Source organism: Megalops cyprinoides, chromosome 10, assembly GCF_013368585.1.
Source record: "Megalops cyprinoides isolate fMegCyp1 chromosome 10, fMegCyp1.pri, whole genome shotgun sequence".
Lineage (NCBI taxonomy): Eukaryota > Metazoa > Chordata > Actinopteri > Elopiformes > Megalopidae > Megalops > Megalops cyprinoides.
In genome coordinates this window covers 22409650-22425499 of record NC_050592.1, presented here as the reverse complement: position 1 = coordinate 22425499, position 15850 = coordinate 22409650, and the positions used below count along the sequence as shown (strand labels likewise).

The 15850-nt window shown below is 42.8% G+C and overlaps 1 protein-coding gene across 5 annotated transcripts in view; it reads left to right on the top strand.

Moving 5' to 3' along the window:
- Positions 1-13313: 13313 nt before the first annotated feature.
- LOC118784633 (chondroitin sulfate proteoglycan 5-like) overlaps positions 13314-15850 on the top strand; it is a 29707-nt gene continuing 27170 nt past the window's right edge. For 2 of the 5 annotated variants that reach the window (XM_036538967.1, XM_036538964.1), the window contains exon 1: positions 13314-14030. In XM_036538967.1, the coding sequence (XP_036394860.1) occupies positions 13934-14030 (97 nt within the window). In that variant the 5' untranslated portion in view covers positions 13314-13933. The remainder of the gene's footprint in view (positions 14031-15850) is intronic. The other 3 variants (XM_036538966.1, XM_036538962.1, XM_036538965.1) reach the window with 2 other exon arrangements.

Below are 15850 nucleotides of genomic sequence, written 5' to 3'. Positions count from 1 at the left end.
CTGTCGTGAATGATCAAGGACTTTCTCTTTGTTAGCTGGTTTTTATTTTGTGCGAGTGCATTAGCTGTGAACACATGAGGAGGCATTGACAATGGGAGCACTATTTGTCATATTTCTCTCTCTCTCTCTCTCTCTCTCTCTCTCACCCACTCTCCCATCTCTCCCTCTGTCTGTTTATACCTGCATTTAATGTGCCTCAGTGCTCCCCAAAAATCGACTCCACAATTTAGCATTCCATTTTGCCTCATCAACCCCATTACCTGTGCCACTTGTTTGTCACCCGCCGTTATGCAAGCACTGCAGCCCCTGAGAGAATTGCCCTCTTTGTTCTTTGAATTGATCTGTAATTGCTGGCTGATTCAAATGTGTTTATGTGCAAATGTTATGAAAATTGCGAAGCTCCTTCTACTCTGAATTTGTAATAAAAGCTTGTGCTGGCTTGTCCAAGTGTTTATTTGGACCATGTTTGGACCAAGGATAGTTTATGTTCTTTTTTGTTCGTTTATTGTTCCTTTTTGGGCAATATGTGCACATTACATGGGGAACTGTGGTGTGTGTGTGTTTGTGTATGTGTGTGTGTGTGTGTGTATGTGTGTGTGTGTGTGTGCATGTGTGTACGCGTGTGTGTGTGTGTGTGTGTGTGTGTGAATACACTTGAATGGACACTTATGTTCTATTGTGCTGTAAGTTGCGCTGGATAAAAGTGTCTGCTACATGCATGTAATGTAAGGTAATGTAATGTTTGTGTGTGTGTGTGTGTGTGTGTGCGTGCGTGTGTTTGGAAGAAGGGGCATAGATGTGTATAAGTGGGCATGTTTGTGGAGCAGTATGTGTGCAGTTGCTTAAACGAGGGAGTGTACAGGCATGCTTACAATTGGGTGATGGTATAGGTGTGCTTTAGGTGAGAGAGTGTGAAGGTATTTTTTTAAGTAGGCCGAGTGTGCAGATGTACTTTAGGTGGCTGTGTCTGCATGTGTGCTTGATGTGGGTGAGTGAGCAGGTGTGCTTTAGGAGGGTGAGTGTGTATTTGTGCCATAAGTGCGGGAGTGCGAAGATGTTTTTAAGTAGGTTGAGTGTACAGGTGTTGTTTAGGGTGGGTGAGTGCGCAGGTATGCTTTAAGTGACTGAGTGTATAGGTCGTGGACCTGTAAAATGAGCTCTTCTGTAACACTCAGACTGTGAGAGCCCAGATGTGCTGACTCAGCTTGGCTTTAAAGAGCCGCCTGCTGCGTTACTCACCCGGACAGGAGTGAGAGGTGCTGTGAGAGACATGGCCCAGAGAGCCTCTCACTGCTCTGTGCGTGTCCATCTCATCTCCATTGCAATGCTGGGGTGTCCTTCATTGCATTTTGTCAATGTGTGTCTGTGTGCATGTGCATGTATGAGTGTGAGTGCATGTGTGTCTTTCTTTCTGTCTGTTTGTTCGTTTATGCATATACTTATATGTGTGCATTTGTGCATGCATGTGTGTGTCTGTATATGTGTAAGTGCGTGTGTCTTTGTCCATTTTTTGCGTGTGTGCAGTATCAGTCAAAAGTTTGGACACACAAGATTAAGATAATGGGAAACATGCATTCAAAGACATTTTTATCTAAAGACTTATGCTTAAAAAACAACATTTTTTGGGACTCTGAGGAATCTAAAATATAAGATTTGTTTAATGCTTTTTTAGTCACTGCCTAATTCCATTTGTATTATTTCATAGTTCTGATGTCTTTACTATTTTTCTAAAATTTGGAAAATAGTAACAATAAAGAATAAAGGTTGTGTCCAAACTTTTGACCGTTACTGTATTGTTGTGATTCTGGGAGAGGTGGGAATAAATATATTAGTTCCAACAAAACGTGAAATGAATGACTGAAATCTAGCTGTACCAGTCACTTGAGGTTAGAAGATAAACAGCAAAGGATATGTATATGATGACAGGAAGTAATCTACATCCCATTTGCATGTGATTTTAATGAGCACAAGGGCAGCATGTTCCACTGAATGCTAAACCACACCGTGATGCATGATCTGTGGTTACTTTGACAGAGGAGTAGTTCTATTGCCTGTTGTGGACTGACCACCAATTAGATGATTGCGGGGACTTGGCATGTAGGCCATCTCCTGCAAGTCTGCTTGCTGAAGGCCTTCTAAAAGGCACTTATCACTGAGATATCTGCTGCCAATTCCAGTTAGGCAGATGGCCAGGACTTCATGCCAATGCTCATTTCAGCCATTTCTGGATGATCAGTGAAAATGTGTAATTATGTAAAACTATGACAGCAGCACTGAAGGATGTCTCTCTCCTCAGCCATAACTGTACTTATTCTCTCAGCAGATGCTCTTTTCAGGGCACCTTTCAAAGCTTACATTTCACCACATATGATCCATTTTTACAGCTGGAGCAAGGGTAAGCAGCTCATTGATGGGTACAACAGCGATGTCCCATGTAAGATCTGGAACCACAGTGGCCAAAAAATGGGAACGCCAATAAAATGTTACTCAATAGGAGGCTGGGTCCCTGCGTGCAGCCAGGATGGCATGGATACAGTGTCACATGGAGTAACCAGCTGGAACTGTTCTCTAAGACTCTGGCAGAAATGCACCGTACATCATTATATAACCAATTGAAAATTCTGCTTTTGGAACTTGGGGTGTAGAGCTCCGTGGGCTGTTGTTTCACATGCACACATCTGGATGTCAAGATCCATAAAAGGGCATGATGACTGCTTTTGATGATATTGGATGCTTATTACCCATGTTGAAGTCTGCACAGTCTGTGCACTGTTGCTACCCTGTTCCCCCTTGGAATGCAAGACTATTGCTTGTGCATCAGGGTTTTGGAACCTATGCTTTTGCTGCTCCAAAATGATGCCTTTGAATTATTTTTTTTATATTTTCCAAGGCTTACATCACCTTCAGAACTCTTGATTTTCATGACACTCTACCCCTACATGCAGCATGTGAGAGATGCACAATAATTCCACAATGTTCAATGTCACCGAGGTCTCCTTTTGGAGCCATATGGGCCCGCTTACATATACACCGTGAGAGGACTGCTGGGAAGACATGTCACACACCAGTAACATTTTTGAAGTGGGTCCATTGTGTGTTCACATACAGTATACGTGTATGTATGTGTATATATTAAACATATTTATGTGATGTATATTAAACATCACCCTGGATACAACGTGAGCCACAGGACTGATAGGGGGTGTAGTTTGACTTTGATAATGTTGCAATATATGTACATATCATTATACGTACTTCACACACATGTTGAATTGCCCTGTACCTTGTTTCCATTTTTTGTCCACTGCCTGTAATTCTCTAATGGTGGAATCACTGATAACCTTAGCAGAAATTGATACATGCCAATGTATTCAACAAGGTTTGGTATCTTGGAGAAGTGATCTGACTGCAGTATGCTGATGGTTGAGGCCTGAGGCTAATACCAGTAAACGTAGATTGGCACTAAATTGTCAAATCAACCTGATCCATTCCCATTTTTCTGGGTTTGAGGCAAAAACAACAAATTAATAGAATTGTTCTATTCATTAAAAGCACTGGACAGTCATATGCTACAGCTCAGAGGCCATACTGAATGGGATCGGGTCAAAATCTTGAGATTTTGAGATTCAGAAGCTTTTATATAAGAAAGATTGCTATAATACTAGATTAACCAGAGTATTGGAAGATTAATCTGAAATTAAGGTTGCAGTGTGCTTTGCTGTGTATTGCCCCTGTTTGGAAAGATGTTCATGAGCGATGCTAACAAATGAGTGCTCAGGAATTTCTACCAAATATTTAATTTCTAATACTGAAAAGGAAATCTGTGAACTGTACAAATGCTACATAATATTAAATACTAAATAAATATAAAATAAAATATTAAATATTAGTAATATATTTCATGTACTAAAATGCTGCAGTATGAATGCATGTGTATGTGTATTTTCTATTTTTATTTGCAAAGAGTATACTGCATTGAACAAATAGTGTTATTTTTATATAGATATTGGTGTAACTGAGCATTTCTGGGGACCCTGCTGCTATTTCTGGTTTACAACTGAAGAAGGACAGAGACGGAGAAGGTGAGAAAGGGAGGGGGTGGGGGGTTGAAGGGAGAATGCATGACGGGAGAATGCATGTGGGGGATGGGGGCCCTGCACAAACAGCTTAGTTCTGCTCTGGTTGGCAGCACACCATCCTGTGTTCTCCAAGCTACAGCCCAGAGCCAGGAATAGCAACGCCGGGCTAATGGCACTTAAATAAAGGGAAGTGAAAACAGAGCAGTGGAACAGAGGAGGAGGAGGAGGAGGAGGAGGCGTGCGTGAACGGGGATGGGACTATTCACGTGGGAAGAGGAAGGGAATTGTGAAATACATCTGGAACATGGATCTTGTTAAAGACATCTTGCAGTGTTTCCAGTGGATTCCTGCTTTTGTTAATGAAAGATGGAAGTGCTCTGGTTTGTTTAGGAATTTATAACACAGCAAGGGAGTAGTAGAGAGTTTTACCTTCTGGATGGAAAACTCCAAGTGTGTGTGTGTGCACGCATGCTGGTGCATATGCGTGTGTTTGTCTGTTTGTGAGAGAGAGAGAGTGTGGGTGCATCTGTGTGAGAAGAAGAGTATAAGGGTTCCTCTATCACAGTCAGCATGGCTGTTGAGGACTTTCTTTAGATGTCTTTGCTGATAGGTTGTCCGAAGAAAGCATAGCTTTTGCTGTCTCATATAAGAATGTCAAAACAGCCAGCTCTCCACCTGGGACATTTTCAGGTCTTTGTTGTCAGACAGAGAAAAATAATAAGAATTTTGAGACAGCAAAGTGTCTCGGCTTCTTTTTGAATTTGGTGTCTTTAGATGTATCTGTATTGTTCAGATCTATGGTCCTTTTTGTTAGTATTACAAAAAAGCCTTTCTTAACTGACTACCATACTAAAAATAACTCTCATAGTTCCTGTCTTATCTCTCCTGGGTCTTCTCACACAATTAAGATATTATGACATTTTGTATTACATTTCATTATCATGTTTTTCAAAATCATTCCCATCACACTTTCAGCGTCACAGCTGGGCGATGTCACAAATGACTTGCCAACCTTGTGATTCCCAAACATGCATACACACATGTATACACACACACACACACACACACAATCACAAATCCTTGATGCCAGTCTTTAAGTGCTGCTTTCTGTAAGGTTCACAGAGGGGATAGCTGGGCCGAGCAGTCACTGAAGCATCCGTCTAAATGACCTCACCAGACAGCGTGTGGGTGCAGGGATGCTATTGAGTAACGTCTGTAATGTAAAATACTCCCTCCACTCTGTGGAGCCAGGCCAGGGTGTATTGTGTTTAGGCAGACCCAGGGTATACTTTAGTAATGACAAGCATCAGTCAGATTACTGCTCTACTGATGGAGGACATAAGGAAATACATGTCACTGCTTACAAGTGTCGGTCTGTGAATTTCAGACTTTGACGAAAGATGTAGGGCCTGCACACTGATGTTGTGTTCTACAGTAACATTACTCTCGTTACTAAAGTCCTTACTCTGACACAGTCATTCTGTTTATTACTGGCACACAAAGAATTTGACAGCATGTCTGACTGTCAAGGAGACACAAGTAGATCATTGTTTTTCTGTCAAGTGGTAACCACTTAAGACAGTCAAACAGCCATAGGGAAAACAATTGAGGAGGTAAAGCCCATTGTTCAGCTCAGTAAATGACTGCTTATATTCAGTAGTACATAAGTAGTACACTGCTTAAATTCACTGCTCCATCCACAGTTAAGTTTTCTTAATATTTGTTGTGGATTCCTGTGACAGAAAAATACATGTTGACAATAATTTCATTTGGCCAGGACATTTTCAGTGTGTGTAATTTGATACCCACAAGTATTTAGAATTGAATAAAGCAGCACATGTGTTTTGTTCTTCAGTTTGGGTCAGACTTTCTTTATTGTGTGTTTTGTTTTATGGTAAACAGTTACGGAATTTCGGGAGTCTTTCATCATCTAGTGCGTGGACCCCTAATTTCAAAAACATTTTGCATGTTAAACATCTTAATCTAATGAACATATGTTCCTGGTGTGTTTTCCCCATCTGAATCTACTCCAAAGAGCTGGCCTGGTGTTTTTCTTTTTCATAAAGGATACTAAATAATTTAACATGCAATGTCTGAGAATGTTTGGGAATGACATGTTTGAATGACAGTGATTTCCAATGTCTTATATTTTCTCTTACTATTAACATTATAAAATTGTGGTTAATGTGTCAGCTGTCTTCCAGACCGTCCTAGCCACCCACAACCAATCGTTTTGGTTTCATTTCATGTTTTCATACTGGTTTTGTTGGTGGTTTTGTTAACTGGGCCATGTTTTTGAGTGTGGTCAGATGAGGGACGAGTCTAAGTGATTATCTTTGCCATGTTTACATGTAGCAACATCAGTTTAGGATTTTTGCATGTCTAATCACTGTCTGTTTATTTTGCTTTATGCATGGGATCACTCTATTGTGAGAGCTGCATTATAGCGAGATTTATGACTAATCCCGGTGTTGTTGATGGGTCTGTCTTGCACTAAATTTATGCTGATTGGATGCCTAACCCTAACCGTTATCAAGACAATCCTCCCACAACAACAGAACTGAGAGGGTGTGTCCAATGAGCATCACTGAATCTATGTGTTGGTATTAGAGAAAAGCAGAAGATGAGAGGTGTTTTGTACTGAATATGTTATTTAAATCAATTCATGTTACATGAGTGACGTGATTTTCATGTAGACTTTACACAGAGTTATGAATAAATATATTGTCCCAATACCCTTCAAACTCTAATGCTGAGTAAAAAAGCACCTAGCATTCTAGTTCTGGAATAATATATTCTTTAAAAATAGATAGCAAGCAGATATATATGTTTCACTGGAGGTGTAACATAATGAGAGTTAAGGTCAGGACATGTAGGTTTGGTGTAAGTGGTGGAGAGTGGCTGGGGATGGTACATACTGACTGCCAAGGGGGTTCCCTGGGGCCCTCTGTGAGGCTAAGTGGGGTGTCCTGGGTTGGTGTGCGCCCCAAGGGTGAGAGGGCACAATGCCAACAGCTGCCACCAGGGGGCTCTGTTCTCCACCTCTCTCCTTTTTCTATCTCACCTTCTCAGCTGGTTCAGGTTCCACTTCATATGCATGGTCAGACATTGCTATACATTTTTCATACATATGCTATATGCGAATCATGAGGCTTGCATTTTGCATAGACCCGAAGTCCTGCTGCCTGGGTGGTCTCTGTACACCACAATGCGCAGGGTGAGCTGAAACATTCAGGCCTTAGAAATACCCTGTGCTTTTTTGCTCTGCTCTTCCCTCCTGACAGATATACTCCAGGGATGTATGGTTTGATGTTAATCTGGTTTGACTTCTCTACTGTCCACACATCCGACTGCCAGATGTTCACCCTAAAAATACAGAAAGCTTTTCTGAACATGGAGTAGAAGTGTTGGTGGATCCCATTTAGTAAAGGATGTAGCCAGTGTCCTTTGCCCAGTCTGTCTTTTCAGACAGGTGTCCCTTGCAGCACTGCTCATTATTTGGCCACAGCCTCTCAGTGCCACATAACAACTTTGCACAATTAGCTTGTTCAGCAGCCTGAAGTTTACTTTTTCCTGGGATTTTCATTTGTAGTCTGGCCTAATGATAGTTTCATCATGACAATAGCAATTTTCATATTGTGTGTTCATGTCAAAGTTTCACAACCCCGTGGATCTGTGGGGTTAGTCCATGAGCACTGACAGAAGTAAAGGCAAGCTGGGCCATTGTAACAAAGGAAAACTGAAGAACGCAGTCTGGGTACTGAAGAACACCATTCAATAAAATGAAATGCCACTTTTTTGTGCCCCACCAAAAATTACTCATGACTGTGAAAGACTTATGACCCCAGAAAGTTATCAGTTCAGTCTCCAGCCAAATCATACCACAGATTATTAATGTGGCACCCACTACCTCTCTGCATGCCACTGAACTAATTAAATGAGGGACTGAGAGTAACAACTCAGTGATAGACTGGTACACAGAAGGCATACATTGAGCTGCCTCACATCATTGAAATGGGAATAATGTTCAACCCTATGGGCTTTCCGTTCTCAGACACAGCTTCCATTTATTCAGATGTTGGCTGAAATGAGCCATATTAAGTGCTCTGTTTGCAGTGTCCGACAGTGATGCACCATAGAGTGTTTGAGCCTTTCTAATCCCTGCTATTCCTCGCTGTCATCTCCAACAAGCAGTTATCTGAAGAGCAACCTCAGGCATTTTGGTGAAACACACCTTCATAATCTTGTAAGTAAGAGCCAGCAAACAAGCATGTACCAGTTAATGGGTGATTACACTGGTTAGCTGTTCGCCATATCTCATAATTCACAATTCATTTATTGATTTTCTGCCATTAGTCTCACAGGAAATGGGTCTGATTGGAGCTCAGTCCCTTCTGGATGTCAGACTGCTGCAGGTGTGCACAGTACCACTGGCAGCTGTAATTTATACTGACCCATCTGGGCCTTATCTGATCGCAGAGAACTGGATCGCCATCACCACACTGCGGGGATTAAAGCCGTATCTTGCCTATCATACACATTTGGGACCCTTTAGTGGGAAATCCCAGATCCTTGTTGCCAGATGCAAAATGGTGCAGCAAAACCCAACCAAAGCTTTGTGAAACCATGAGGGCCTCCTCCCACCATTCACAGTTCGGCCACAGAGGCAACACGTTAGAGTGAGGAGGATCTGAACACAGGCAGGTGTTACAAGGAGCCAGATGCATTGGGGTATTGTAATTATTAACTATGTCACAGCAAGGATCCAAAGCATACATTCATCATCTCCAGTCAAAGGGAAGCCCTGCCTCCCATTGTGATGATGACAGCTCATGGGTTGACCCAATCTTTTCATCCTATTAATGGGAGGGGCAGACATCAGGGTGATGACCAATGAGGGATCTCCTGCCTTTACATTTCTAAGTGGAGAACTCTCTGCAGCAATGCAATGCTATGCAACAGGAAGCCCACTTTGTACATAACATTGACACAACTTTACATAAATGTTGTGAAGATGTAATGCTTAAGCTAAGAGGAGTGTGTGTAACAGGTAGGAAAACAAACAAAATGCTATTCACATTAGCTCTCTGAGATGCGAGTATACATTTCTGATCATTTTTGATTATACTGTCCATCTAGGAATGGGTGACTATAGAAGACAGTTTCAAACCTGCGCTTTGAGTTCACATTCCTTTGCCCCTTGTGAATGTGAGCATGTCTGTGTTTGGCCGGCTCCCCCACCCTTTCCTCCTGTGTCCTGAATAGCGATGAGGATACCCTATTCAAGGCGCTGGAGGTGTCAGCTCTTGCCTCTCCCAGCCCCCCAACTCGCCTGTGTTTTGGCAGCGTGCTCCTTTCTCAGTGGCGGGGTGAGGAGGGGGGTGGTTTTGGGGTGAACAATGAACCCCCTTTCCCTGTCCTTGTAAGTTCTATTGAAGCTAAGAACACTGGCACTCCACACAGTCTCTCACAGTGCTGTGTGGGAACTGCGCTCGGGTGCGAGGCACATATCTGGGGAGAGGGTTAAGGAGAGGGAGACGTACAGATGTGAGAGGGGGACCAAGGACTTGCGGCCGCTGTCCTCTTACACCGCGTGTTCAGTTTCACAAGCCTTTTCAGAGTATGCCAGGAAGACATGCGAATGAACTGTGTGTGCTTATCTATATTTAACAATGTGTGTTTTCAAAAGGAGGCGGTGGGAAAGGGAAATGGTCTCCCTCTCTGCCTGTGGGTTCTCTTCTCACCTGAATGTCTACATAAGATCCATGCTCCATCATGCATGGATCAAGGTCTTTCGTTGCTGATGATTTCAGGTGAACTCAGGTGATGACACAGATTGAGCAGTAACTACATTCAAAACACAGTTCCCAAAGTTAGACTTACTCCAGAAAAGCAATTAAAGAGTTTCCGGAATCCGAGGGATGCCTTAGGTAGCTGTTATCATTCTGATTCTGTCTCTTTTTATAATTAGAGGACAAAAAAGTCACAGACATGTTGCCACCACCCCTCTGTATCCCCACCCTCCATCTCCCTCCCACCTTCCACCGATGACAGATGCGTGCTGCCTCCTGAAACATCTGGTGCTTCTGTCTCAGAAACAAGGGTGTCTTCTTTCTCATTCACCTGATTTTGACAACATATGATTGTCTTTTTGTAATAGAGAGAGCACAGCAGGCCCTGAAGCTCAAGGTTTTTACTGGTGGATTTTTAAATTTTTCGTATTTTGGTATTTATTACAGAATTGCAAGGAATGTTTTCCAAGCTGGTTTGTGGGACCAAAGGGGAGGGACGGTGGATGGGCCCTGCAAACCGCAGACTCGGGACACAAAGGGAGGCCGCTGTGATGATGAATCTCCACACTTGCGGCATTTACCCCCCCCCCCCCCTTTAGACCCCCTTTTTTTCAATGGGCACATTCAACAAAAGCTGCGACCTCCAGACCCACCCTTTCTTCCCTTATGTTGAGACGGATGGGATCAGGAGGAAGCGCACCTCAGACACACAAACGTATGTGTAGACACTTACTCTTAGACACACATGCAGACAAAAACACGTGTTCAGTCCGAGAATATACTGCAGGCACATTTAAAATGTATAAGTACAAAGCAGAAACATATTTCAGTACACCAAAATGGCAACGATTTACATATTTCAAATACCTTAATCTTAAAATATCTCTGAGATATATACTCAATGCATTATTTTTTGTATGGGAGCTTATTTACAGACACAGGGACTCACAAATACACACAGACACATGTAGACAAAAAGCACAGACAAACACACACAAATTCAAACTTCTGGATTTACATTCATAGCTACACAAAGATGTGCACATAGACAAAAACTCGCAAAGATAAACACATACACACATACATAAAAACACTGATGCTCATATGTACATGTACAGAGATACAACCTCACTCACAGAGACACTTAGTAACTCCCACAGATGCATACACAAATACATACATACTTTCACTGTATAAAATGCTTAAGCTACAGTCAGCAGCACTATTGGACTGTGACTTTGTTAAGCAAGCATACTCCCAGCCATATTCCACTGTACCTGAGATTAGAGGGTGATACAAGTGAACAAATCCAAATGGAGATGGTGCACAATGTACCAGTGGCTCTGTTTTAACAGATCTCATGAAGCCATGTTGAAGATACCCTCCCATATCTCTTCTATTCCAGTGGTGACTGAATCATACAGCTCACAACAAAAAGGAAGACAGACTTTAATGTATTAGCCATGCCTTCTCCTTTAGGTTACAAATCCAGGGGGTCCAGTGAGTACTCTTAGCTGTGGAAGATGGGGATAACGTGGCCACCTGTCCTTTGTCTGGGTGCTGGGCCTCAATCTGTCACCCACAAAGAGGATTAGGGCCCCCCCACCCAACTGGGCACTGCCTCTATTTGTACTCCATCCTGCAAGGTGGCTCCTGGTACAACCAGCATGGGATATGCTGTGCCAGGTGGCTCAGAGGCCCAGGAGAGACATAGTATATCTCAGCTAAAATGTGTGCCTTCTTTTACCGAGCAAATGTCTTTCAGTTTTGCTGATGCGCAGTGATATTGTTTGGAAGTGAATTTTTTTCCACAAGCTCGAATTTACTCTCATTAACTGGTGGACTGTGAATACAGTACAACATTGTTTTCCAGCTCTGGTCCTAAGAATCTGCCATGTTTTTTGACTTTGGTTCCAGCCGCACTCACAATCAATTAGATTTGATTGAGGTGTTAACTGAATATTGCTTTCTTTTGCATCCTGCATTCAATGTACTATGCATTGTTTGTGAACAAAATGTTCTCTTGTACTGTTGCTATTACAAAGGTAAAAATAAAGTTTATTCAACAAATTTTTATTTATATTTGCCCCTAAAAACAGTTGTTGCAGCTGTCTCAGCTAAGCTTAATTCCATGTTAAATTACTTGTCCATTGCCCCATTGAACACCTAATTCCTCTAGTCCAAATAAATAAAGATTAATATCTGTTTGAGCTGATCATAAGGAGCTGAAATGACTATAATATACAGAAACATGTTTAATGTGTCCCTCTTATAGAATGGATACACTTTCACCAAGCCATTTCTGCAACACTGAATACACTAGTATTCTCATGTGATCATCTGATCAGTACGCAGTTAACAGCTCAATTAAACCTTACTAAGTGAGAGCTCAGCCTGAATGAATATCAGCCTACACAAGGAATCCCCATGACTGGCTTTGAGAAACACTGCAGGATACAACCCCAAAGCATGGAGTCAGGGTATACTGGGAGGAGTGGGGTGTAGTGGAGTAAGAGTGTGGGTACTGTGCCTACAGTGATGTACAGAGTGGGTGTGTTGCCATGACTCCAAAGTGAAATCTGGGTGTGACAACATTGTGCTTAGCTGGGATGATACTACATATTCATTCACTCAAGCTTTTGACCTGAGAGCACTAATGAAGAGCTTGGGTTAATATCTGAATGCTTATGAATTAAGAAAAAAAATCATTTTTATTTCTTCTCATCTGTATTAAAGCATAGAATTTCAATCCTTCAAAAAATGGCAGATAATACATTTCCTAAACCGAAATTCCCGTTTATATTTGATGTGTACAAATGCACATGTTCTTGGTATTTTTCAAATGCACTCATACATTTGGGTGTGACACAAACAGGTCGGTTGCCTAGCGACGTTTTGCCAGTCGCTTGTGTGGAAGAATGCACAATCCTGGTCATACTCGTTCATGAATTGCTTCATCCCTGCGACAGTCAGTTAAAACCCACTGCTATTCATCTGTTTTCATGGTCTTTTACAATATTATTTACAGACCACATTTCTTCCTTGTTCAAGCTGTTGGTAAGACAGAAAATATATTAAAGTGCCACGGGGTTCGAGTCCAGTCGCGCTCCACCGGCTTTCCCCACATGAAAATAAAGAGAGGTTGATTTTAGATTTTTAAAACTGTCTTAACTTGATTAATTGTGTGTGTGTGTGTCGTGTGTTGTGTGTGCGTGTGTGTGTGTGTGTGAGAGAGAGAGAGAGAGAGATAATGGAAAAATAATGGAAAATCAGTAAATTATGAAAGGTCGGTTTCATTACTGATTTAATACAGCTGTCATTATCTTTATACAAACTGGAACAAATACAGCTACACGCGCGCGAACACACACACGCACGCGCGCACACACACACACACACACACACCATTCACCTTAACCCACAGATTATAAACCCATTTTTGCAATACGTCCCCCGCTCAGAGCATCGTTAAAATGCGTTCGAGTGTTGAACCGAGCGTGCGCACAAGAGAGCTCTAACAGACTCTGTTGAATAGCAATTTATAGAAAGAAAAAAACCCTGGGAGGGGATAGAGGTTGGGGGGGAGAGAGACAGTGGGAGCAGAAATAATTTTCCCCTCTTAGACTGTGAGAACTGAGAAGATCGCATTACTGCAAAGGAGGGAATTTTTTCCTACTCTTTCCCTTGGTGAAGGTACAATCGGTCTTATTAAACTTGCTGCGCTACAGGCTCTGCTCTCGGTCAGTCAACTGGACAGTGGAGCCGTCCGTTCGCGTGTGCGTGTGTTTGTCTGACTGTATTCGGCGGCAATGGGACCTTAGCGGAACGAGTTCTTGTGAATATAAAGAGGAGTAACTAAGCGCACAAACAGGCAAGAAAACACCTCAGTACGGAGTAACTATGGAGAAGCACCGAGAACAAAATCTGTAACGCGTGGAAACCACTGAAAGGGATTTACCTCGGAGTATTTAGCCCGCTTGCCTTTATTCATAATAGTGTTTTTTCTTTTTTCAAAAGGATTTTTTTTTGTTTTTGTATTTTGTTACACCGGCGGAGGCAAGTATGGACGGCAGGGAGACGCGATTTTGCTCGGGATGTTGGAGATGGGTGATGCTGTTCAGCTTTCTCGCTCTGCACTTGATTCCTTTGTGTGCGCATGGTAAGAGAACGCGGTTTAATTACTATCTGCAAACGCTCCGTGATGGGTACACACATGCCGACACAAACGGACACCACAGCAGGGACCGTACAGAGTTTGCATGGCACAAACAAAGCCGACTTCTGCGCTCCCCCAGTCCAGTGTCACAGAGCTCCGTGCAATTGACAGACCGCTGCCCAAGACTCACTCAGTCAGATGTAGGTTAAACGCTGTGAGGTGATTTTAAGATTAACATCAGCACGATATCTTTGTCATGTTCTGTCTGATGTGGCGTTAGAAACACAACTGGGTTACGGTGGATCTATTACAAAACTAGCAGTATTTGTGTAAAGCTGAAAAAAGATAGAATTTAAAATGTGTTTTAAATACAGTTGTCAGCCAGGTAAACCTATTACCTATGTACCCTTGGTTGGCAAGGCTGACCTTATAAATCTTGTTATCCATCTGTCCACGACCAAACGCGTAGGCTAACATTACCGATGGATAACGGTGGGTGAAAGAAGTAGAAACGGCGAGCTGATGCAGTGATTGCTCTCCCCTGGAGCAGCTTCGGTCTCTATAGCAATGATGGGACGACACAAAAGCGGGATTAGGGCCGCGGTGCTGTGTTGAATTATTCATGCCCCCGTCTACACTGACATTCTCATACAGCAGCTTTCACACGGGCTCTGAACGAGGCTATTCTTTGGGATATCAGGACCGCAAAATTGTCGCTTTCCTTTTACCGTTTTGCGCGTGGCTAAGCGGATGTGGTTTATCGCTGCCACAGCTGATGCCCTGCAATTAATTATACACGCGTTTGACGTTACCAGGACCGGTATTGCGTTCGCTACACCTTGTGCATTTTATTTCGCCGTTATAATTATTACAGTGCGTAATTAAATTGCTCGGATACCCAGATTTCTTTGTGCTGGTTACGCCTGTGTCTATATGGGGAAGTCTTGTCCTGGCAGCCCGGTCGCTGTTAATTATTTTAAATTGTCAGTCGCGGTTCACGGATGGATGCAACTAGGCAACCAGGGGTCACAACGTTATGGGAAGGCATTACTATATCACCAAGCCGCGTGTCCTATCCGCATTCCGACAGTGCGGGGATCCCAGCCTCAGCGATATCTACATAGTCTCAAAGCCAGCGCTGAAGATCTTACAAGTTGACATTTCCGTAATGAACAGCTGCTTGTCGAAGCTCTTAACGTGAGATTTATGTCGAAGCGTCGTCTGTGCGGGTTGGTGCGTTCTGATCCAACCGGCTCCGAGCTCCTTTTCTGCACATCGCCGCCCAGCAACAGGACGGCGGGGCGTGTGTGAGTGGAGGAGAGAGAGCGCGAGCGCCAGGTTCATGGGCGCGCGCAGACACACGGCCGTGACTGCATCATGAAGAGGACAATGCACAGCATATAAAAGACAAGTTACATTGACCATGCAAATGATGTAATAGCGTAGGTAAAACATACCCTCCGCCTGCACAAGCAGGGGATTGATGGGGTTGTTTGACTCGTGCACAATATAGCTTGCATGGTGTAAGTGCATTTATAACTGGCGAATGAAGAGGTCTTTGGAAACCTTTTTCCTTTCTGATTCCGTGTTTTCCTTTATTGCATGACGTTGATAACATGCCAATATTTATATGCCCATTCGACCACTCCTTTGATGTGTTAGCAGGATGCAATATGCACTGTGTTTTGCCACAGCCCATGATTTCACTCCAATGTCATATAATTGGGATGGTGCTCATACCTCATCAATCTGTGCAGATTTTGAGACGGAACATAGATGTGCTAGATCATGTGACCAAACCCTAATGGATGCTGTGTGTTTGA